Source organism: Caloenas nicobarica, chromosome Z (assembly GCF_036013445.1).
Source record: "Caloenas nicobarica isolate bCalNic1 chromosome Z, bCalNic1.hap1, whole genome shotgun sequence".
In the NCBI taxonomy this organism is placed as follows: Eukaryota; Metazoa; Chordata; class Aves; order Columbiformes; family Columbidae; genus Caloenas; species Caloenas nicobarica.
The window spans coordinates 20,157,587-20,182,586 of NC_088284.1; the positions used below are offsets into that span (position 1 = coordinate 20,157,587).

At 45.1% G+C, this 25,000-nt stretch overlaps 2 protein-coding genes across 2 annotated transcripts; one reads left to right on the plus strand and one right to left on the minus strand.

Moving 5' to 3' along the window:
- Positions 1–13,922: 13,922 nt before the first annotated feature.
- RAD1 (RAD1 checkpoint DNA exonuclease) lies at positions 13,923–20,305 on the minus strand. The gene is made up of 5 exons (XM_065656748.1): positions 20,093–20,305; positions 18,663–18,771; positions 15,318–15,576; positions 14,869–14,967; positions 13,923–14,569 (listed from the first exon to the last, which is right to left on the minus strand). The coding sequence occupies exons 1-5, from the start codon at positions 20,285–20,287 to the stop codon at positions 14,386–14,388; spliced, it is 846 nt and encodes a 281-aa protein (XP_065512820.1). The 5' UTR covers positions 20,288–20,305; the 3' UTR covers positions 13,923–14,385.
- A 50-nt stretch (positions 20,306–20,355) lies between these two features.
- Positions 20,356–24,859, plus strand: BRIX1 (biogenesis of ribosomes BRX1). Its single transcript, XM_065656731.1, has 10 exons — positions 20,356–20,526; positions 21,427–21,538; positions 21,931–21,974; positions 22,614–22,684; positions 23,062–23,111; positions 23,209–23,282; positions 23,383–23,433; positions 23,730–23,831; positions 24,048–24,176; positions 24,497–24,859. The coding sequence occupies exons 1-10, from the start codon at positions 20,392–20,394 to the stop codon at positions 24,764–24,766; spliced, it is 1,038 nt and encodes a 345-aa protein (XP_065512803.1). The 5' UTR covers positions 20,356–20,391; the 3' UTR covers positions 24,767–24,859.
- Positions 24,860–25,000: the final 141 nt, after the last annotated feature.

Genomic DNA, 25,000 nt, shown 5'->3' on the forward strand with positions numbered 1-25,000 from the left:
AGCACTGTAAGCGTCATTCCCTTGAGGCTGGCTTTTCAGAGGAACAGGAGATTGAGAGTGAAAGAAACAGTTGCTAGATGGTTTATTCGGGTACCTCATGGATTCAGGCACGAGGTAAAAGGCTGATATTTCTCCATGCTGGCTGAGCAGGGGGCTCAGTGATCGCAGAAAGCCCCGCTGGTTTTCATTCCACCGCTCTTCAGGTCAACTAAATGACGATGTGCTACGTGTCAGCACAAGACAGCAGAAGCCAGGGAAAGGCTGTGCCGCTGTGGGCTGCAGATCAGCACAGCACAGTGCCCTAGGAGACGCAACCAAGAGAGGGCCAGTGGAAAAGCTGGCTGGAGGTCACTTGGCAGATGCCACATCACTATGTGGAGCTGCGATTTAGTATTTAAGCCCACTTCACATCATGTGAGTTCTCCTGAGCAACGTCTGTCTGGGGGAAGGAGGGAGGTGGTGTGTGATTTCACTGCTCTGAATGTTTCAGAGCTAAATAAATTACTGTTGCTATACATGTTACATTGGGTTTGCAAACAAGGTTTTGGTAGCAGGGGAAAGCTACAGGGGTCATTTCTTTGAGAAGCTGCCGAAAGTTTCTCCTGGGTCTGACAGAGCCAATGCCAGCAGGCTCTAAGACAGACCCACTGCTGGCCAAGGCTGAGCCTGTCAGTGATGGTGGTAGTGTCTCTGGGATAAGGTATGATAAGAAAGGAGGAAAAAAAAAAAAACAAACCAAAACAAAAAACCACTGGCATCTGGGGGAGAGGAGTGAGAATATGTGAGAGAAACAACCCTGCAGACAGCAAGGTCAGTGAAGAAGGTGGACGAGGTGCTCCAGACACTGGAGCAGAGATTCCCCTGCAGCCTGTGGTGCAGACCATGATGAGGCCAGCTGTCCCACTGCAGCCCAGGGAGGTCCATGATGGAGCAGATCTCCACCTGAAGCCCGGGGAGGACCCCCTGCTGGAGCAGGGGGATGGCCAAAGGAGCTGTGACCCCATGGGAAGCCCATGCTGGAGCAGGCTCCTGGCAGGACCTGTGGCCCCATGGAGAGAGGAGCCCCCTGGAGCAGTTTTGCTGGCAGGACCTGTGAGCCCGTGGGGGACCCAGGCTGGAGCAGTCTGTTCCTGAAGGGCTGCACCCCATGGAAGGACCCACGCTGGAACAGTTCGTGAAGAACTGCAGCCTGTGGGAAGGACCCACATTGGAGAAGTTCATGGAGGACTGTCTGCTGGGGGGGGACCCCAAGCTGGAGCAGGGGAAGAGGGTGAGGAGGAAGGAGCAGCAGAGACAACGTATGATTAACTGACCACAGACCCACATTCCCATCCCCCTGTGCTGCTTGAGCGGAGGAGGTAGAGAAATTGGGAGTGAAGTTGAACCCTTCAACTTCAAATGGGAGGGGTGGGGGGAAGGTGTTTTAAGATTTAGTTTTATTTCTCATTACCCTATGCTGATTTGATTGGCAATAAATTAAATTAACTTCCCCAAGCTGAGTCTGTTTTGCCCGTGATGGTAGTTGCCGAGTGATGTCGCTGTCCTTATCTTGACCCATGAGCTTTTTGTTATATTTTCTCTCCCCTGTCCAGCTGAGGAGGGGAGTGATAGAGCAGCTTGGTGGGCACCCAGCATTGTGTTTAGACCAAGAACGCTGCTCTCTGGGGGCTCTGGCAACATGGGCTACCAGCCTGGAGTGGGCAGGAGGGAGGAGGATAAGCAAGGGGGGCTGGAGGTCTGTGTGGGAGAGCTGCTGTCAGAGCAGTGGAGCAGGGGTGTCCACATGAGCCTCTGCCTGTCTGATCTGCCCCCAAGGAGGCTCTGGCTTGAGTCAGGCCAGCCAGAGTGTCCTGGGCCTTTCTCCACCCTTTCTCCAAACAGCAGACACAAAAGGCTGAAGCAATCTGCCCTCAAACATGGCACGTGCCACTGGCAAGAATCACTGGCTCAAGCAGTGTGGACAGGTCCTGAAGCAGAAGCAGCCTCGGTGGCTCTGGCCGTCCGCAGGACCAGGACCCCAGCCCGCTGCCGTGGGAGGTCTCAGATCCATGCTGCAAAGCAGCTGCATGGTGGGTCACGGTGCTGCGTGTCAATGAAACTCACAGAAAAGCTCCTGGAGGAGTTTGCTGTTGAGGTTTCAGAGTAGCAGCATAAGCAGACATGACGTAACCCAGAACATACTGTGCAGGCACAAGCATAACCCAGCGATTTTTTTCAAACAGGAACTGGATGCAAGGCTTTTAGGGCAGATCAGTGGTTTAAATCCTCTATTCTGTGGTTTCTATCTGCCACAGGGAGCACTAAAAGTGCTATGAATTTAATGTCAAGTCACGGTTTAAGAGTTTGTCTGAGTACCTTGAAATCTTCATTGGTAGCAACAGTCTGTGGTTCTCCAAAAGCAGGTCACTTGGGGGTGCTCATGGGTGCACGTCCACTCTTAGCAGATGCTCACAGAAGTGAATGTTCCAAACGGTTTTCTTTGTCCCTTCCTCCTCCCCTCTTTGGATCCTTCACTGATCTTTTTTAAGATACTAAGTACAGAATAGAACCATATTTTATTTTTATGTCTGTGTTCTCAGGGTGGTAACAAATTAATTTTCATGTTAACAGTCATTTCTACAAACCCACTGTCTCAGAATTGCATGCAGTGCTAAACTGCAGCTGAAGTGAATTAAAATCTGTGATTTAGTAAGTTTCTACTTATTTGAGGAGGTTTGAGACACAAAGATTTGTAGCTACGGAAAACTGCTACCAGAGGATCCTGCTTCTGGCAAGAAAGCTGTGTCCTTTGCTGGACACCTGCAAGTGTGGGGCTCCCCACGTTACGATAGTGTGTGATTAAACGCCTTCTAGGGGAAATGACAGCCACTGCCTTGTTGGACCCGGTGGTGGGATCCTGGGGCGCTTTGTCATCAACATCTGACAGTCAGTTTTGCCCCTTTGCCCAGGCTGTAGAGGTTTGTGCTTTTAGACCTGCAGATGCCAGTCCCCAGTCCCACTGGTGGCCTCAGGAAGGTCTATTTTGTGATACAGCTCCTGAGCCATTTTATGGCAACACGTCTGTCACTGTTTACAAACCTTTGGCTGCCCTGACAGACTCTTATTTGATGAGTTTAACACAGGTGTTTACAGGATCATCAGGTTTTCAGTCTGATATTTTAAAAGCTTGCTTGCATGCTGATCTGTCCAGATTCAGTGTTGGCCCTCCCGGTACATTTTCCAAAAGCCTGAAATGCTCAGACGGTTGGTCATGGGGCCTCCTACCCGCAGCTGGAGATTGGAAACAGGCACATCTCGGTGACATCACCCAGCTCAGGGCTGGAACCCGTTGTCTCCCGTGTCCCGGCAGGCAGTTGTCTACTCCTGCCCGCCCACCGTGTGCTGCCAACCCTGCCCAGGAGCAATGCTGCAGGTGGTACCCTGCGCTCAGCAGCTCTCAGGAGGCAAGCATCGCCTGCATCAAAACACAAATGCGCTCGTGTGGGAAGCTGTGGCTCTGGTGTGGTCACTCTCCCCTTCAGGATTAGCAAGAAGACTCCCTGATGACGGCTGGGCTGGGACCTGCAGTGCTCTTCTTGCAGCCCCTGTCCTGCAGCTGCAACAGTCCTGCACCCTGCAGGGCTTGGAAGCCCTGTCCGAAAATGTTTGGAGGCATTTGCTCCTCTGTAAGCACTTTGCTGCCCACCAGAAGGCATCGCTGAAAGAACAGGCTGTGGAGAAAGGGAGTAGCTGGATTAAGCTGCATTTTCCAGACAAAGGAAAAAAATAAAGGTGGGGGAGGGACAGGGAGGTAAATCTGGTGCTCCTTCTCCTCCGAGCCTCCCTTGCAGCTGGAAAACAGTGCGGGGAGTGAAGACACAAAGCATGAAGGTCTGCACTGCCCCGTTCCTAGAAGTAGCTCCTCTGGGCTTTTGCTATTCAAAGTGTGGGTCCCAAAAAAGCAGCACTGCATTCAGCAGCTGGTGGGGCCACAGCTGAATGTGAGCACAGGTGGCGCGATGTTGCGGATCCAGGTGCAGCCACGCCTGTGCAGATGCCGCAGAGCCCGATGCGTGGTGGAAGGTGGCGGGGAAGCAGGTAGTGGGCTCTCCATGCCCGTGGGAGAGCAGTCTGCTCCCCAGTCCTGCTGCTTCTGCCTCACCTCCCAGCAGAGGGTTTGGGAATAGGCAGTGGGATCAGGACGGCCCTAAAGCCCTGCACTGCCTGAGGGTGGCTACGTGGTGTCCACAATGCTTCTAAAATTCCTGCCTTTGCTGCCACGTAAAGAAATCACATCACTGTCTGACGACGGGTGAAGGGCAGGCTGGCAGTGTTTCCTCTGCTTTGGCTGATGGGTCCCTGGCTGTATGTTCCCTTGCAAATATCTGCATAACTAAAGCCACCCAAGATCGCCGGGTCAGGGTTGCAGCACGGAGGAGGAGGATGCACAGCTTCGCCAGCTGCCTCCAGCAGCTCCGTGCAGCCCACGCCTCCCTGGAGCCTTTCTGGGCCCCTTGGTCACCTGTTGCTTGCAGGGAACACGCTACCCTGTGCTGCGAGCAGGCAGATGCCTGGGTTTACCCCAGCATCTCTGGGACCTGTTTCATGCCTGTATTTAGTTTTTTAGGAGAGTGAATGTCTACAACCAGATGATGGCAGCATTTAAGAGTAACGGAGCTCTCTGCGTCCAGCAAGGTGAACAGCTTATTGTAAAGCTATGGGGAGAAGAAACGTGTTCTTGGTGATACATCAGTCTATGCCTATAAAAGTAGCCAAGAATGTTCTCAAATGCTGGAACGAGACCACCCCTATCATTAAACTGTTTGGCATGGGGCTTGCCATGGTGTTGGCCCAGCCGGCCAGCAATTTTTGCAAATAACTGCCCAGCACAGCTCTGGATCAGCCCACTCCTCTTTGCAGATGACTCTGCACCTTGCAAGATGAGGTTTCTGCAGTGCAAACCCTGGTTGCTCAGCATCCCAACCCCTCTGTGCCCAGGAGCACCTCAAACAGCATCTGCACAGGCGGGTGTTGCCTGGGATCCCGCACCGGAGCCCTCAGCCCGCACTGCTGGGGTTCGTGCGAGCAGCTTTGCATCCAGATGCTCTCTCCTCTGGGTTCTGGGCTGCGTTCAGCTCTGTATGAAGTCTTAAGCAGAGTCTGTCTCCTTGGGCAGGCGCCTGGTTTTCAAGCAGACAGAGACACTGTGGTTTGGTGCTGCTGCAACCCCCCTGCAGTTACTGCCTGACTGGGCGGAGTGGCTTCACGCCTCCTTCAGTGCTGCAAAACCATCGCTGCACTCTACTAGTATTTATGGGGTAAAATCCACACATACGTACGGATAGATAGGACATACATTGAAGCCTCAAGCTTTCTGCTGGTGTGCTCGTTTTCAGTCAGCCCACGGTACACCTGAGCTGGAAGGGCAGCTATAATAAATCCTCCATGGAGAGCTTTCATCATCTCTTCTTGCAGCCTCACACCAGGAGACTAGAAAACCCCACAGTCCCTCCAGGTTAATCTGCAAGAGCCAACCACCAACAAAGCAAGTTTAGCGTCTTCTTTTTGACCAGTGTCTCACTGGGGGCTTGACCTGCAAAGTTAACAGTTGGGCTCTGGGAATTTCCGAAGTGCTGACTCGAACTCACTGAACGCTGCTGCATGCCATTGCTCCAGAGAGAGTGACATGCCCACCTTCTCTCTGCTCTCCTTAGAGCACACGCAGGCTCGATTCTGAAAGGAGATGAACACCACCTCGGGCCGGAGCTATACGGTCCTGATTACACCTCTTTCCTCAAAACAAACACATAAACCAGATCAGATGACAGGGGCCATAGTAGTGGCTGGTTTTCTCCAGGGTCACAAATAACTGGTGGGACCACTGCTACAGCAGTTGGACATAAAAGGCCCCAGGTCAGCTTGAGCTCTCAGTGTCCTATAAGCATGCTGTAAGCACAGACGAGTCGCGATGACAAAGAGAAGGGAGTGTGGGACAGCAAGACCTTCCTATCCTGCTCCAGACTGCGTCTCCACCTCTATTCCCGGCACGAACAATGGCACAAGTGAGAGCACAGTATCTTCTAGAGAGTGCATTGAGTTTCAAAAAGAAAACATTTTGCACAGGATTCATAAGCCTTCTCAGTGGCATTGGTTGTCCACTAGAACCAGAGATCTCAACACAGATTTGGTGTACAAGCAAGGCTTTCAGCTGTGTTTTTAATCAAGGTAAAAATCGGCTCCAGCGTGAGCTCAGGGTGTGCGAAGTGATGGCTTTGCAGTGCCTGGGGGCTGCGCCAGAGCCAGTGCAGCAACACCAGAGCTACTGTAAAACAAGTTCAGATGCTTTGATGGTCCCACCATCTCGCTTCGGTTCAACAGGTTGGCTGAAATCACCTCTTCTCCTGCCACGGAATTGAGACGGCAGCAGTAACCTGCTCTTCAGGCTGCAGATGTCTGAAGACAGGTCTGTACCCAAAGGGAGAAAGCCTCCAAGGGAAGGGTGTTATACGAGTGCAAGAGGAAAAAAATAAGCCAACAAAAAAACAGCAAGGTACCTTGAAAGCTGGCTATGTGGCATCTGTTTGAGAAGGGCTGCACCAACCCCTTTCTGTTGCTCTACACGTTTTTTTTACCTGCAGGTATGTGCCAGCTAAAAAATGCTTGGCCCGACTATCTGTGTATTTTCTTAGCATACAATTTGTACGTACATAATTTTTGCATGTGTGCATGTTTTAAGGTGTATGCATTTGCACACAAGCACCACGCACACAGTGATTGCTTTCGGAGCCTTTCTCTTCTCTGCAATTTGTTTACTCCTTTATTGTATCTGGGATGAACTCTCAGTCTCTAATCTGTACCACTTGGTGGATACGTGGGTGGATTTTATGTGTATTTTGTTCTCTCCCAGATCTGACCATGCCGAATCAGCCAAACGTGTCCTGCTGATGGAGCGGCAGCCACTGCCAGCATCTCTGGAGGAGAAGAAAGAAAAACGAGGGACCCTGGCGACTCTCAGCAGCACATCTGGCACAGAACAAACATCCTTGCTTTTGAAAGCACTTTGATCCTAATGTACCTATGACAAAATGTTTCCTAAAGACGCATTAATGGAGTACAGCTTTTTATCTTGCATTTCCCCCATGCAACAGTTAATCAAAAGACAAGGCATCATTTCACAACGAGCAGGACGGTGTTGTGACTGTAAAAACTTCCCAACCTTGGCAGGTGGGCAGCATCAGCCAAGATCAGAGTTGCAAGTGAACTTTAAGAGCTGGTGATCGAAGTTTTAGAGCAAAGCACAGCAACAGCTGAAAGATGCCCCACTGCTTGTCTCAGCTCTGCCCAGGGGTGCACTTAGAGCGTCTCTCACCCAAACACCAGTGCTGAAGTTACTCCCAAGAGTAAGAAGATGAGACGAGAGCAGACAAGGTCATCCCATGCCCTCTTCTGGACAAAATCCTCCTATGGAAGTGGGGGTCCCAGCTTTGTGCTCAGGCACAGAACCCCGAAGCCCCCACCTGCTGCAGTTGGTGGGATTGCATGGGCTGCCAAGCACAGCGAAGTGTGCGCCCACCCAGCTCTGTTGGGAATTTCTTTAGGTAAAGAAGAAAACACCACACATTCAGATTCTCCTGTGCCCTAAAGCACAGAATTGGAAGTTAGCAGCTACTTCGTGGAACCAGAAACAGCAGCGAATAGTGCAAGAAGGGGTCTCTTTTAACTAAAAAGTCTGACCTGGTCATTAGGAACAACTAAATGGAGCACAAAGTGGTCAGAAAAAGCCGATGTCAGGCTCAACCACAAGGCTGCTCTGCGAGCAGCAGGATGCTTGAAAACATCTTTTCTCATTAGCTTTTGTATTTATGGCTTTGCTTGGATTGCTGGTGACCTCTTTTGTGGTGGGGTTTCTTATTCCTTGACTGTTCCACTGGCACAGAGCTGTATCTCTGCCCCCCTGAGGCAGAGAAACGCCAGAATGAACAGCACTGGCTCAATGCAGCTCCTGGTGTGAAACAGGGATCAACAATCTCTGAGAAGGAACTACTCCTTGCATGGAGAAGGTAAAAAGCAAAAGGCTACATGTGGGCGTCATTTGTGGGATTTTGTGAGAATAGCTCAAATGGAGTAAAAGCCATCATTAATGGGAAATCGCATGTGCGAACAGCCCAGCGCCAGCATGTCGGCGCTGCCACTGAAATATACCTGCTGACTTTAAAGCAGTGTCTAGTTTCCTGCTCCTTTTCCAGTTTGTGTCTGCAACAAAATAAGCTAGAAGCTGCCAAGCCTTACTTTGAACAAGCAGCTGATGCTGCCATTTCATCTGATGGAAATGCAGCACCTACCTCTGCATGAGGATCTTATCCAAACTGAACGACGGAAGTAAAACTATACATGAGCACTGTAAGTCACTTATTACAGGTAAAAAAAAAAGTCCTGGTGAACATATCAACTGGTTAGCCCATGTTAAAGTAGCTAATGCAGATACTTCTACACATAGGAAGATTTAGGTTTGTCTGAGCCAAATACCTTGAGATCTGTGTATTGAAAATCTACTTCTGGACCTTCAGGCTGACAAAATTAGCCCTCAGTTTTCGTGTGCCCACAAAGCAAAGTTCTTGAGGATAAACATCCCAGAATCCCAGTGGGGTTAGAAATCCAACCTTAACATATTCAGCGTATGTCTGACCCTGACAGTTTATGTTTAAAACTATAATGTCTTGTTTATGCATTTAGAGATGTAAAGGCTGTGCGAAAAGGACACCAAGAGGTGACAATACAAACAGCAGGAGATGAACTGATTTCTACCTCTGGAATTTCATGTTCTCCCATTGTCTATGAAAACGTCTTCATTTATTTGGACCATCCTTCGCCTTTGTGTTTGTCCACCCCATGGAGCCTCTCTCTGTTTTGTACGTGTCCCCGTTGCATAGGTCTGTGTGACAAACAGCCTGGAGGCGGCTCGTGTGGAGCTGCTGCTGGGGAGCAGCGCGTGGGCGAACGCGAGTCTTCTGAATTGCAAGTAGTGCCGGGCTCAGGTAGAAAAGGGGAGATCTTTGGAGAGCAGAAGTGCTGCAGAAGGCAGGGATGTCACAGGTGGGCTTGGAGGTGAAGAACACGGAGCACATAAGTTGTGCACAGAGGTAAAACTGAGCTGACCTAGAGACCCTGGAATGCCCAGTGTTTCTTGGATTTTATCACCGAAGTAGCACTTTATTCTACCTGCAATGGACAGTTTCAGTCCTGCCATAAAACACATTCCTAAGACAACAGAGCCTGCAAAACTGAACTTCCTATGTTTCTGGGAGATAAAGCCTCACCTCCTCACATCCAAGAAAGTGCAAAGGTTACTGGTGGCATTCATTGGACTTGCACGGCTGCTCCTGGTTGTTCAAGTCAGACCCTAGCGAGGAGAAGGCTTGTTCTGGGAGCAATGATATCAGTTAAAAATCACTACTGTGCATGCTGAGGCTGCTGAAACGCACTTTTTGTGGAGCCTTGGTGCCTATCAAGTGACACTGGGTGCAGATAATTTGTAGGGTCTTGGCACTGTTGAGGAAATCAGCAGATGGCTGCTCTGTCTAGGGAAAAGTCATGTATGGACAAATACTCATGGAATGTGTTGCAGGTGTCAATGTTGGCACAAGATGCCCCAGACCCATCTGTGAGCGACACGGGCCTAGCGGAAAAGGAAGGAGGGGTACGCAGCGCAATGGGAGCATTTTTGGTTGTCCCAGTTAACGGTGCTGAAAGATGTGAATTGATGCCAAATATATTTTTAGGAGAAGGTAACATCCCCATGGGTTCCTCGCAGGATGAGTTTATATTCCAAGTAATATTTATAATACATAAATATATATATATGTATATATATTTTATACATATCTATTGATTATATACTTTATATCTTTACATTTGTGCTTCAAAATCCTTGCCGTATTTATTGGTCAAGCTAAGTACAGCTGACTTGGCACATGGATGTCTGGTGTCAATCAAAGCATTTCCTAAGAGGCAACCGGTCTCACTCGAGATTTTCAGTGGTGTAACAGGAGGTGAGATTTTTCATGGATTTCTTTGTTGTGCATCTTGAAAAAGTACCTCATATCTGGGAATGGCTGGGAGAACTGCAGTACATTGAGCATGCAGCAGTCAAGACTTAAAAAAATCTCCCTAAAACCAGATATATTTAATAAAATTAGTATATACGCGTGTGGTACGTTGCAGTTTTCTCTTTCTAGCAGGCATACACTCTGCTGAAAGACTTCTTACAAGGTAAAACAGATGCCCATGAGGACTTTAGTGAGAAGGTGGTTGAACTTTACCTTATTACAGGTAGCATGTGTCTAGCAGATGGAAAGATGGGAGAAGTTTATAAGCTATCCAGTAAGGTAAGTATAATACCACACTTTGCTTTTTTAAAAAATTATGACCTGTCTTTGAAGTGTATATGAAGAGTTACACAGAGCTCTGCACTGATGCATCAAAACCAGTCTTTGTTAAAGGTCATTTAGATCTTCCTAGACCTTCCTTCTCCATGGAGACCCAGCATACTTGAGTAGAATAACGTGGTGGGTATTCATGTCCTTTTCTCCCCGTCTGTTAACTCCACGAAGAGAACAAAACTGTGTGGGCACCTGATTACACCTCCCTGCAACACTCGCTCCCTTGCAGAGCCCTTACAAATAGAATTATCAACGCTAATGCACTCCTGTTAGCTGTCAGAGCCCAGCCAAGGAGAGAAGTATGGCAGAAAGAGGCTGAAGCAGCCTGTTGTGGACCTTATCCTACATTTATACCTAAGTAGCCCTGCCCCCCTCAAAGAGAGACTATTAAAAATGAGATTCTGTCCCAACAGAAAGGCATCAAGCTTCTATTCTCTAACAGCTCCGTTTTTTAAATAATTCCATTTTTGTTCAGTTTAATGCTAGTGTTCTATCGGCAAAAGCACTGTTTAGTGTTCTCACGCCGTTTCCTTATATTTTATTTTGGTGAGACCCACCTGCTGGATTCTGAGGGGTTTACAAGATGCTACAAAATGAAGTTCAAAACAGCCACCTACAGGAAATAGCATGTAGCTTACCTCAAATTATCCAACTACTCCACTGACCTCATTGAAGACCCTTCTAAGAATACAAGAATACATTTCCTTATAAATCCATACGTAATTGGATGTTAAATGGCTGATTCTTTCCCATTACTAATTTTGAAACAGAGGTATAGAACTCAATTCCTGTTGGGCAATATTGTGCTCAACAGTCTTTACAGACTCATATGGTTGTGGATGGGCTTCAACATGTGAAAGCCAGAGAGACACAACTTCTGAACATGTCGGGAGGTAAGTGATAATACTAGCACCACCATCATCGGTGTTTTGTTGCACAAAGATTGTCAGGACTGGGAGCCGAAGTCATTATTTTGGCTTCCAGCATCTCAGCAGACCGATGGGGCACTAGCCCTATCGGTACTGGTTTTCAGGTAGAAGAGGTGCCTTCTTGGAAACTTGAGGTCAGTTCTTAGTCTGAAAAGCACGAATCAAAATAATTGGAGGAAAAGTTTTCTGTCAGTTTTGTGGCCTCTGGATCTGTGTTGCCCGGAGCCACAAATGCAGTAAATCAGAGCAGCAAGGGAGCACCTGCGACAACTATATATTGAATGTTGGTGGAACATGCTGGTCCCAGTTCCCACCTCCAGGAACTCATTTGTGTTTACACCACCAGTAATTCTGAGTACTTACACGTACTATTTTATATGAAAGCAGGGGGGCAAAAATCTGAGTCATGACAAGTCCATTCTGTGGTACTACTAAAGAAAAAAACATGAACTACATGTTTCTTCTACTGTAGATTTCCCATTGTCTGCAAGAGAAATGACGTGTCAAGTAGAAGAGAGAAAACATACTGGAGGTACTGTCACCTGAGCTCTTGACACCATGCAAAGTGTGGTAAGAAATTAATTCAACAGTGGTTTGCAGAATTAAAGCAACTTACCAAGTCAAAAATATACCCAGTGGCCTTTAAGTCATTCTCCACTTTATCCTTTTAGTGTGTTTGAAGGCAGAGATGAAATAGAATCCATCACAGGTGGATCCTAAATCCAGTCCTTGCCTTACTGCAAGGAGTCTGTAGCACAGACCTTGCATTTTTGTTCACAGACAACCATATCCACAAAGGCACAAGGTGCACAAACACCTCTCCGCCTTTGTGAGTTCAGGTCCTGACCTGGTCCGGTGAGGTACAGATGTAAGCCTTGCACAAATCACGCATGTTTGTAAGAGCTATTATTTGTCATAGAATCACAGAACAGTCTGGGTTGGAAGGGACCTTTGAAGGTCATCTGGTCCAACCCCCTGCAATGAGCAGGAACATATACAAGTTTGTTTTCTATGTTATCAACGTATCCTTTTTTAAATGAAATGCAACAGTCACCTTCTGGTATTTTGCAGTGTCCTAACTTCTTAGGATATTATTTCCATGATCACTGTTGGTAGGTTATAGACAAAATTGTTATAAGTACTATTTTGAGAAGTAATATAGTACATCTGTAGGCAATCATGTAAAAGTAAAAATGTTAAGCCACAGTAATGTCCTTGAATGCAATACAAGGAACTTTGATGCTCTAAAATAAATCACACTAAGAAAATCGTGTGTTCTGTTTCATTTTTATCCTGTCATCCAAAGACTTACGTAAATCATTCTTAACACTTAGCAGCCAGGGATAATATTAATATTTCCCAATGAGGCTGTATTTTTTAATCACTGAAGAAACTGAGATAGTAAACAAAATTTACCTATACTGAACATCAAATTAACATGGTAAATAAAAGTAATTTAGAATATTGTGAAGTATGTTTATCAGTCCTATAGTTCAAAGATTTGTAATTGGTTTTCAAATGTAAAATTTATTGCAATAAATGGATGATCTGCACAGAAGACAACAAAAGCGAACTCTTGACACTGTGTTCTCTGAAAGTATAGTGTTGCTGACATAAGCAAGAGGTTAAAAACCGGTCAACAAAAGCATTTCAAACTCAAACCAAAGGAACTTGGATTCTGTTGAACGGTAAAGCAATCATCTTGGTAACACACAAGCATACAGTTTTCCACACGTGCAAAGCAGGACTTCATCTCTGGCCAAACAACAAAACGACTATAGCCTAAAGCCGCAGCAACTCCCTGCAGATCCCTGACTCTTGGATCGCGCCCCATGGCAGAAGGCAGGAAGGCTTCAGCCTCTCGCAGTGTGATTCGCAGTCTCTAGTTCAACGCCTGGCTGGTTTGGTGGACCTCCTGTCCGGAGGTTTGCAGGTTGTTTGCTATGTCGTGAAAGGACAAGTGCAACTTTTGACGTAAGCACAGCCCACTTCGCTGCTTTGCAAAGCTGGCCACGGCAGAAAACTCTCCAGAAACCAAACTCCCTTCTCAGCGAGTACGAGGTTAAGCCCGTGTTTAGCAGTGATACGAACACACCACACCATGGGACACAGGCAGACATTCCTTCACTTCAGTTTAGGAGTTACTCATGTTGCTGGAAAAGGCTACTGAGAAGGTAAATGAATATATGGTATATGAAATATGAAACTTGTCTCTCTTCTTATGGTTCTTAACAGCGTTACTAGAGAATGGCAGGGTAGGAATGAGTACATGTACATACAGAAACATTTCAGCAGCAGCATTCTTATGGACGTGTACCAAATTACTAGACACAAAACAATAATGTTGCCAGAACAGTTATTAGTAATGAATAAATCCTGGCTTCCATCTTATCAATTCAACACCAATATTGCAGACAAAAGGGTAAGCTGGTATCAGATGAAATTCCAAGGAACTGGGTTATATTAAGAATTAATCAAGATGAAGAAGAACCTAGTGGCTTCACCAGCAAAACATGTCAGCATTTGCCAGAAAGAAACCACCTGCTGCTATTAAGAAATCAGTTTGAAAATGTAATCCTCTTTCAAGACAAATTCAGTTTTATTTTTAAGTCATTGAAAGTTAACTGGCTACCATACAGCTAGTATTCAGATTTTCCTTTGTGTAATTGCTTAGACCAAGTCAAAGACAAAAAAAAAAAACCACCACTACCACAAAAAACCCCACAAAACCACACAACAAAACCCCACAAATTCTTGGAGAACACTGTAAAAAGAAGCAATGTATTACATGGATGACAATTTAACATCTGTGCTGGAATCAGCTGGAATCCCCTTTTAGCTCTTTCAGCTTCAGTGTTTTGAGTCAAGGCTAAATGTTTGCAAGGGAATAAAAAGGAAGTCTTCGTATTTCTAACTCCAGAGTTTAAAAAAATGACAATATGAAGTCTATCAATCTTTAGAGTTTTCATTCAGTTTTATAAAAAAATATAGTATTTGATATATATCCATAAATATAATACAGATGCCAAAACATAAATCTACAGTTCAGCTTCAGTAATATCCTCATCAGGGCAACAATAGTATTCCACAAAACAGATCTGTCCATCTTCATTCCTAATCATATACTGCAGTGAAAGAAATCCTTGAGCATCTGTTCGAATGGACACTTTACAAGACAAAGCCAGTGCCTTTGTAGATGGTTTAAGCAAAGAAATCTTGTACCTGTAGGGGAGAAAAAAAAAAAAAAGTAATTTGAAAAAAATATACCACACAGAGAGGAGCCACAGAATAACTAAAAAAACAATTAGCAAGGTGCTAACTTGATCTCTTCCTGGTAACAATGGACAGATATTGTTATCACTTACTGTTTGATCACAGACACAGACTTTTATCAGATGCAACGTAATTTTTTTCTTCGTACCAGTGAAATAAATGTTACAGTACTGCAAAAACAGTTTTTTTACCTTTCCAAAAATAATGCACCACCTGCCGCAGAGGGCACTGATCACAGACTTCCTAACCTGTTTGTCTGAGTCCGGTTACAGTGGAATGCTTCCATCAAGTCAGAGTCCCTAGGGTAGTCCAGATGAGCACTTCCTGCATTTCCAAAAGTGGATAACCTGGAAGACAAAAGGCACCATCATCTCAAAACACCTGATCACAGGTCTCTAAAATCTCATCAGAATCAGTCATCTTTATCTCAATGGCTGTTTCACAAAGCACTGTTTGTTTTGCTTTATTTTATTAAATGCTGATCTGTTCACTTCAGTGTCACATTTACCAGGTTGTTCAAGATATTAATTACTATGTTAATTAGCTTACAGTTTGTGATTTGCTATATTCAGTACAATTCTTCTTGAAATAAAGCAATATTCTAAAATAGCTCCTGCTTCTTCACCCTGAAAACTTCCAGTCCTTACCAACAGAGGCCAAGCAGGAACATGTGAGCTGAAAGCAGAGTTTCCAGTACCTGAAGTAGGGTTTATCTGGAGACATGGTAATCTGCAGAACTTCACTGGTCATATCCAGTTCAGCAAATGCTTCTCGTAGCCCCTCTGACTGCAGGATAATTTTATTAACAACCTTTGTACTGCAGAAGTCAAAGTCTAACAACTCCTCAGGCTCTTGAGTGTTAATTTTGCACACTGTCACTACTCCTCCTTCTTCCAATAGCAGCATCAAGGGATAACCATAGCCACGATAACACATCCTAAGGGCCGTTGACGTTCCTGAAAAAAGAGAATGGAATATACATTCTTCAGAGAGCTAGCTAGCACATCTGATTACTCTAGAAAATTCACATTTTACTGGCATATTTGGCACAGATCAATTTGATTTAGCATGTTTGGTCCAGCCTCCAATTCACAAATGTAGCATCCTTAGTGCAGCCTCCTGGACACCCTAGGAAGTGCTAATAGTTATGCAGCAAAATGAAACTATTTGTATGTAGACACCAGTTCAAATCCAACTCGTGTTATGTACCAAACTGGTCAGACTAGCTGTGACAATGGAGATGAATAGGTTACAAATAGTTCAGTGGAACTGGAAAACCCTCCAGGGTCCTGAGGCTCTCTCTGGCTCACACTGTCCTTTAAGACTCTTGTTATTTGTGCAACCCAAACTGAAGTTAAGACATCTTAGCTTGCATTACGGTCACATCCTCCTTTTGCTAGGTAATCATAATCTGCATGTTTGGTTTTCCAAAATCCGACTGCTGTTTAGTACAGTTGATTTAGGTCTTTAGGTAAGAGTCCCAACATAAACAGCAGAGGAATGTGGACTTCAACACACAACTGCAATGGTAGAACTGCCCAAAAAAACTGTCATGGTATCACTCTACTCCGCTTGAGCACACAGTGCGTCCTGTAGCATCCATACAGTCATCTTGTAGCTAGTTTTGCTTGTCAAAGTATTTTTTGAGCAATTATGATAAAAAACAGGGAAATAAAATTTGCTGAGACTTGGTTTCTTTTTTTTTAATTTAAACAAATCGGTTCATGTCATTTAATGTCTGTACACGTAACTGAAATCAGCTTCCCACACACCTCTGCCACTGAAAAGACTACAAACAGGATCAATAATACAGTCTACTTCATTTTTGTAATTCACACACTTGATAAGCAAGATCTCAAGTGCTCTTACAGCACCTGAAGTGCCACCTCATCCAACCGCAGACTTCTTGTGGGACCTTAGGTAAGTATCATTCCTCAGTACCTCATCTGCAAGCTGGAGATAACACTCACAAAAAAAGATGCAGGTGCAGCCTGAAGAAGTGAAGGAACAGAACATGCCATATGCGTGCTGAGAGCAGCAGCACAGCAAACTGATGGTGCTACCTGGAACCCCTGCAGACTTCTTCAAGCCCAGTAAATCTGCACCAGAGCATTTCCTAATATTCTCACACTCTTGTTGATGTTTCTGAGGTATAATAGCTGGATGTTCCAGGGTTCACAAGCCACAGACATATTGGAAAAGAGATATTTATTACTGAGCTGATGTAACACTTTTTGTTAGCAAGACAAATTCCAAGTTATGTCTATCTATCAGTGTGTTGATTTCTGCTACAGTTCACAGCAATTGGTCAGCCTGAGTCCCTTGTAAGCTCAATGTGGTTCCCCTGCGGCCTTGAGATGCACTGACAGTTCTGATAAGAGGCTGCCCCAGCAGCAGTATTTCAGCCTGATGCTGAGGGTACGTGCAGCTGTGCCCTGATGCATGTGACAGTGTGAAGCACCATCCCTGGTAAAGGGAACCTTGGTGCTCTCTACATCCATACTGACCACTCTGATTGGAAGTTCCCAGAAGAACTATTCTGCCAGCCGTGCCCAGGTTTTCGCCCTAAGCAAAGGGCACTTGGGTATAATTAGAATTCTTCTGATGCAGATGACATGAGCCCTGGATTGAAAAGAGATCCACAGGAAAGGAAGTCATGGCATGTGTCAGTCCTGGGGTACAGTGCTGGCCTCAGCATCACAACTCTGGCCTCAGCATATCACACAACTTGCCACAGGTGCCTGAACAAATTAACTGAAACATTTTCTTATCAAATTTACAGAAACACTTTATGATCTTCAGCCCCAAACCAGAGCAACAGTAAAAGCTGGGGCTGTTCATTGGACTTCAGGATACAAAAGGGTTGTCTTCCAAAACAAGTGGTTCTTTTGGGCCTTACACAGACCCAGGAAACGTTATCTAGGCAGGAAGACTCTTCTGTTTCTCACTTACCCCAGTAGCATCACACAGGCATATACTTTTAATCCATCTTCCAGACTGAATCAGCCCCTGGCACACTGGCCAGGCTCACATCCATCAGCAAATTTCTTCTCTCCATCCACTGTTATCACAGTATTAGCTTAAGTAAACAGGATGGATCCTGCTCAACAGTGAGAGCTGCCATGCTCAGAGGGGCTTCAGGTGAGGAAGTCAGAAGTTTTGCCAAGACTGGAAATCTCCCTATAGCTACATACAGGTTTCACAATGTAATTACACGTGCATGCTGGTTTGACTGAAAGCAAGTTAATTTTTTTTCATGCAGTTAGAAACTTTTCTTTTTCGTAGCTAGCAGTCGTTGTTTGGACTTCGTTTGAGAACAAGAGATAACATCCTGGGACAGAGTTAATGTTTTTCTTCAAGTAACTTTCCAGTGTATTTCAGCAGGAATAAAGAGAACGTAAGAACTTACTGTTATCTCAGTTGGTGTTTGGAAGCCAACATCTTTCTGAGCACTCTGCCCACAGGTGTGAGGCAGCTAGTAAGGGGGGCATGGATGGGGCAGAGCTTGACTGACATCCAGACTGATCAGTAAGAATATTCCATGCCATTAGCATCATGCTTTGATGGAGACCTGTTCTAGTTCTGCTCCATTTCTGGTGGTGTTCTGTTCAAGAGTTTCTTTTAGTTTGGCTTTTCACCATTCTGCTGTTCTGCAGAGGCCTCTGAACCTTTCTGCCTTTTTCTCTCTTCCCCCAGGATCGGCTGTTTGGGACTAGGGTGCTCTCTCTCTTCCCAGGACCAGCTGCTGGGTGCAGACAGTTACTGAAGAATTGCATTAAGTATCTTTTATTTTATGTGCTATTTTCCATTTTATATATATATTTTTGTAGTAGTAGTGGTATATTAGTATTTATCTGTTATTACATTAAACTGTTTTTATCTCAATCCATGAGTTTCTCCCTTCCCTTTTGATTTTCTCCTCTGTTTGGGGCACAGGGGGTGCAAGGAGTGAGTGAGCAACTATCGTGGTTGTGATTGCTAGCTTGGGTTAAACCGCGGCAATGAGACACACATACGCTATCAAGGTAAGTGTGCACCATACCTGGCAAAGAACTGGTTCCAAAAATGGTCAAGCAGTCTAGAAGAACAGACAAATTGATACGGAATGTCACTGATTCCTCCTGAACAGCATATTCCTGAAAAATTTCTGCCTATAAGAAAAAGGAAAAAAAGATGAAGAGAGGGAAATTTCTGCAACTATTTTAGAATTTACACTTATTTCCTTAAATTCAGTGCTTTCACTTTCAGAGAACAGTGCAATACAAAGTGATTTCTACAGGTAACATGATATCAATTAAAGAAAAATGGGTATTCGTCCTGGAAACTAGTAAAATAAAACCAAGTCACAGCTGAAACACAGTAGCATGGCATAAGCATGAAAACCTAAACACTAGTCCTTTATAGTTTAAAAACGTGCTAGAAATGTTAAAGCCTAAAGCTGCCTATTTCTGGAGCTGGAAACATTCAGGGACCTATACAACGGGAAGTGCCGCCCTTCTCCAGAAACTGTAGTTATTTCCTCTTCTTCACTTGGAGCATGGATGAACATTGTGAAACATGTAAGAGCAGAACTACTGTGTGCAGTTCTGGGTGCCACAGGATAAAAATATGTAAAACTACTGGAGAGTGTCCAGAAGAGGGCTGTGAAGTTGGGGAAGGGTTTGGAGAGGAAGCCGTATGAGGAGCGGCTAAAGTCGCTTGGTTTGTTCAGCCTGGAGGAGACTGAGGGGAGACCTCATTGCAGCTGCAGCTTCCTTACAAGGGGAGGAGTAGGGGCAGGTGCTGATCTCTTTTCTTTAGTGACCAATGACAGAATCTGAGGGAATGTCAGGAAGATCTGCCAAGGGAAGTTTAGGTTGGACTTTAGGAGAAGGTTCTTCACCCAGAGGGTGGTGGAGCACTGGAACAGGCTCCCCAGGTAGGTGTCCCAGCCCCAAGCCTGCCAGTGTTCAAGAAGAGACTGGACAACACCCTCAGACACATGGTGTGAACTGTGGGGTTGTCCTGTGCAGGGACAGGAGTTGGACTCGATGATCCTTGTGGGTCCCTTGCAACTCAGGACATTCTATGAACAGTGAGTTCACCAGTGAGACACAGGCTGACGCCTTTGACTTGTCTGACGCGGGTAAACTGCCCCAGGCTGCCCCGTTTGCCACGGGGCACAAGCTGCTTTGTGGTAACTGCAGGAACAGCATGGCCCAGAAATGAAGCTGGGTGATCCGAGCTGCTTCTGAAAAAGCCGCTTCACATGTTCGTTGGCAGCCGAGAGCGCAAGCCGAGCTCGGCCTTTCACAGGCTGGGGCACCTCAGAGCGGCCACGGCCCCGTCCCAGCGCTCCCTGCCCCTCAGCTCCCGCCGCTGCGCCGTCATTTCCGCACAGTTTCTCTTTTCCGCGGGTAAACCTGCCGGACACCCCCCGCGCCACGTCCCTCAGGTGTCTGGCAGAGGGGCCGCCCGCCCGCCGGGCCGCACCTGGATGAAGGCGTTGGCCTGGATGCACTTGGCGTCCTCCACCGTCACCCGGAGCCCGTTGGCGGTGGCGAAGCAGGTGGCGTGGTCCTGGAAGTGCACGGCCCTGAGGAGGCTGGAGAGGTGCCGGGCGTTGTCCAGGCTGGCGGCCAGCACGTAGGGCTCGGCGCTGCCGCCGGGCTGCGCGGACAGCGGCATGGCGGCCGCGGGCGGGAGCGGCCGGGGGGCGGAAGTGCGGCGGGCGGCGGAAGTGCGGCGGGCGGAAGTGCGAGCGGCGGCGGGCGCGGCGTGGTGCGGGCGGCATGGCGGCGGCCAAGCGGCAGCGTGAGGGCCCGGCTGCGCGGCCCAGGAAGCGAGCGAAGAAGGCGCCGAGCGCGCCCGAGCCGGACGCCAAGCCGGGCCCAGAGGAGTACAGCATCCCGCCGCCGGTCTCGCAGGTACCGCCCAGCGCCGCTGCCTTGCGCCGCGCCGGGTGTCCGGGCCGCGGCTGCCCGGGCCGGCCGTTCCCCAGAGCAAGGGCGCCTCGTCTCCCTGCCTGGGCCCTGGAGAAGGCGGTGCTGTGTGCGGCGGCGTGACCCGCTGCCTGGGGCCGGCTGCTGCTGCGGCCGGGGCTGGGGTGCGGGAGCTCGGGGTGTCTGGGGGAACCCGGCTGCTGAGCGAGGGTGGAGAGGCCTGTTCGTGGCTTTTTTATAATCGCAGCACAAATAAAGTAACGTGCGCTGGGACGTTTTTTCTATGAAGATATGCGAAGAGCGTTATTCTGGTTAATGTAAATAAATTATATTACCTTAAACGTATTTTAGAGAGTTCGGTAATTCTGTTATATGCAATCGCATATGTAGATTATGCCTGTTTCATTTAGGAATCATTCTGAGGAGGCTTAAATAATTGACTCGTGGTTTGCTTAAAATCAAAAAAAAGCACAGCACGTTGAAGTCTTAGACCTTGTCACACACTCCTCTGTAGCAAAAGCTTAATTTTTCTCCCAGGCTGAAGCCCAGGTGATTTTGCAGGGAAGGAGAGGTCCCTTTTGCAAATAAGTATCACATGTGGCTTTCTTAATACTGACATGTTTTGTACAAGTGAAAGGCTTTATGTAGGAACGTACTGAAGGCAGGATGGATGGAAGTTATTCACGTAAAAACTAATGCCCACATGTTCTGTAGGGAAGTCATTGCTTTTGGCGAGAGAGTGAGTGTGTGGATGGGGAGGTAATAAGAAATGTTCTTATTATGTTTGTCTGTAACTACAGTTCAAACGTTTGTTGTTGCTGTGTTATAGTTTTAAGGATAGAAACATGCTTTTCCTACTTAATTTTTATGTCTTTTTTTTTCTAGGGTAAATGGAAAAACAAGGAGCGGGTGCTTATTTTCTCTTCTCGTGGAATTAATTTCAGAGCAAGGCACCTAATGCAAGACTTAAGAACGCTGATGCCTCACTCTAAAGCAGGTGGGGTTAGGCATCATCCCTAACTTACGTTTTCAGCATAGTTTTAAACCAAGAACTTCTAACAACCCGTTCTTTTAAAAATGTGGTACATAACTGTTTTGATTAAACTTTTATCTTAAACAAACACCAAACCCCTTTTGAACCAACAATTACAGCAACTGTCATTGTATCTTAATATTTCTTTGGAAAAGACTTCTGTGGCCTCAGTCCTGTAACTGCTCAGATACTTCTGTTGCTATGTTTATTACATAACGTGCCTGAAACAACTTGATGGTTATTCTTAATCTTTCATTTATACCCAGTAAATTTTTTTGCAAAAGGACTGACTGTTAAAAGAACTTGTCATGTTAAATTGGTTTTCCAGCCTTCCAAGTGTTGTTCTTGTCTTCCAGATACTAAAATGGACCGTAAAGACCAGTTATTTGTAATTAATGAGGTAATCCTGGATTGTTTTAATTTTCTCTTTTGACTTTCCAAGTCAATGTTCAAGAGAAAAGGGCAATCAAGTTCAAAGGATCTCATACTAGTTACGGGAGTTGTGTAACTTAATTGATGAAAATTATCGATATTCAAAAAGTGCTTATGTTAAAACAGGAAGTTGGATTTCGATTCATAAAATTAAAGTGAAACCTTTAATTAAACATAGACTTTTGTGCTGAAGAAATAAAACAGAGTGTGCCTTTCTGTATAGGTGAAAGGCGTATTACAGTTTATACTTGAAACAAACAGGGCACAAATATGCAGCCAAGCCAAACAATGTATTATGGTAGGACATTGGTAGTTCTGAAATTAGAGCCTAATGTCACGGCTCATGCTCTAACATTTAGATCCTGGAGAGCTTATCAGATTGCTTGTAGCTTTAGTGAAGTTGTTACTCCTGGTAATAAATACGTGAGATTTTTTAACAAAACAAGTGCTTCAACTGAAGTTTGAGGATCAGTAGGTGTAATTTCTTAAGACAAGATCTCTGCTTTTGAACTTATATTTTGGAGCGGTGGGGGATATTAGAGATTAAGTTGGAAAGTTTTCAAAAATGTCTTCAGAATTTTGTAAACAGCTCATTTTTCTTGTGTAGGTGTGTGAAATGAAAAATTGCAATAAGTGCATCTTTTTCGAAGCGAAAAAGAAACAGGATCTCTATATGTGGTAAGGAAGTTTTTTCTTACATTTCCATATATAGCTGGGGATACTTCTGCTCTATCTAAAGTTTCATAGTGTAACAGTGAAGATGAACAAAACAGTGTTGCTTAGTTAAATCTGTACTAATCCTGCACATCTACAAGTAAAGCAAGTTCACAGTGCATGACTAACTGTTGTAGAGTGTCTACAGAAGCATTTTACAAAACTGTTGAGAAAGCAGGTATGTCTAAGTATGTTCAAAGAACTCAGTGATGCTATCAAAGCAACTAAAGTTACTTCAATACAGAAATAACTGGTTGGAGTGTACTATAGAAATCCAGCGTATCTTCTGGCTGCTGTTCACATTTTTCTTTTCTCTCTTGCCCACTGCCTCTTCTCTACAGGCTTTCAAATATACCACAGGGACCATCAGCCAAATTCTTAGTGCAGAATGGTAAGCTGGTTGTCATTATTGTGTTTGGACTCTTGCTTTCTTGTCTGTACAGTTTTCTGTAAGTACTAAAATGATATTTTTAAAAACATCACTGTAGTTCACACACTGGCTGAATTGAAGATGACAGGAAACTGCCTAAGGGGCTCACGGCCCCTTTTGTCTTTTGATCCAGTAAGTATAGTTAGTTTTTATTTCAATGAGTATGCTTTTGTTTTCTTTGCATGACTATTGCATTTAGCTTTGTGTGTAAAATTACATTTTTTCATTGTAGGCATTTGACAAGGAGCCACATTATGCCCTGCTAAAAGAATTGTTTATTCAGGTCAGTCTGTAGTTCTGATGTCCTGTGTTTCTTCCTCATTGGAAATGGTTTTTGGCAACATATTTAAAAATAGTTTTACATTTTTGAACTTGTAAAAAATCTTCAAAGGATTAGCGTCACATACTTAAAGTCACTGGGACACTTGTTCTTAAATTTTAAGTTTCGAAATATAACCTGGATTGGGTTCTTAGTAAATTATTATATATTCTTAGTAAATTAATATGAATTTAAAATGAGCTATTTATGTTTGGCCTCTTACAATTGCAGATATTTAGAAACACTGCCTTGTATTACAGATATTCAGTACACCACAGTATCACCCCAAAAGCCAGCCTTTTGTAGATCATGTGTTCACCTTCACCATTACAGATGAGAGGATCTGGTTTCGGAATTACCAGGTTAGTTATCTCTTTAGCTTTCGGGTGGTGCTCAGTGGAGTGATTTCATATCAAACCCATTAATTACAATAAAATTAGAACAATCATTCTTACTAGGATATGCTTCACTGGCATAGTATATTGGATTTAAACTCAGTTGTGTATGGCTGTATGTAAGGTGCCTGCAAGGTCATATACTTGAATTCAATCTGTGAAAGAGAATTCTTTTTATTGCAGATAATAGAAGAAGATGCATCTCTAGTAGAAATTGGGCCTCGTTTTGTCCTGAACCTCATAAAAATCTTCCAAGGCAGCTTTGGAGGACCAACTCTGTATGAAAATCCCCATTACCAGTCCCCAAATATGGTAAGCGGCTTTGTCTTTGTGTTCTTGTTCTTTTAGCAACTAATTTGAAGACTAGTCTTGCAAGCTCTCTGTGCAGGAGAACCACATATGCCTTTCCCTGAAACCCTTTGTATAAAAGTCTGCCCTAACTGATCACAATTTGAGAAGAGAGTAATTGTGTAAAAATGGAATGAATGCAGAATTAATGTCACTGAAAAGATTGCATTACGTTGAGAATTTTGGCAATTAAGCAGAGAAATTACCACCTGTTTCTTTAATACCCGATTTCTTCCATCTTGTTTGTTTGAAACCTGATGTAATTTAAATTCTTATTTTTATAGCATCGACGGCTGATAAGATTATCAGTGGCAGCTAAGTTTAGAGAGAAACAGCAAGTGAAGGAAGTACAAAAGCTTAAGAAAACAGGGAGTAAGGTGCTTATGGAAGAAGATCCCACTGAAGTGGTCTTTGAAACTCCAGCTGAAGAAAAGCCAGTGGAAATACAGCTTGTGAAACCGGAGTCAAAGCCAATTGTTAAAGATAAGAAGAAACTACGCAAAATTCAGAGGAAAAAGCAAAAAAAGCTTTTCAGAACTGAAGCATCAGCATGAATGTTACAAGTGATGAAACTAGCAATGTTGACATAATATTGTAAATACTTACAGGAAAAAATAAATGGACTTCATTCAGTTTTAAATAAACAAAATATGGATTTCTTTATTAGGATTGAATTTACACACTTTTGTTGTCTTCTTCTCTTTGAGAGGACTCTGGGCTTTGAAAAGCAACATGACAACAGGAAAGGGGGAATAAGACACTACAAATATTTCTGCTTTTGAGAACTG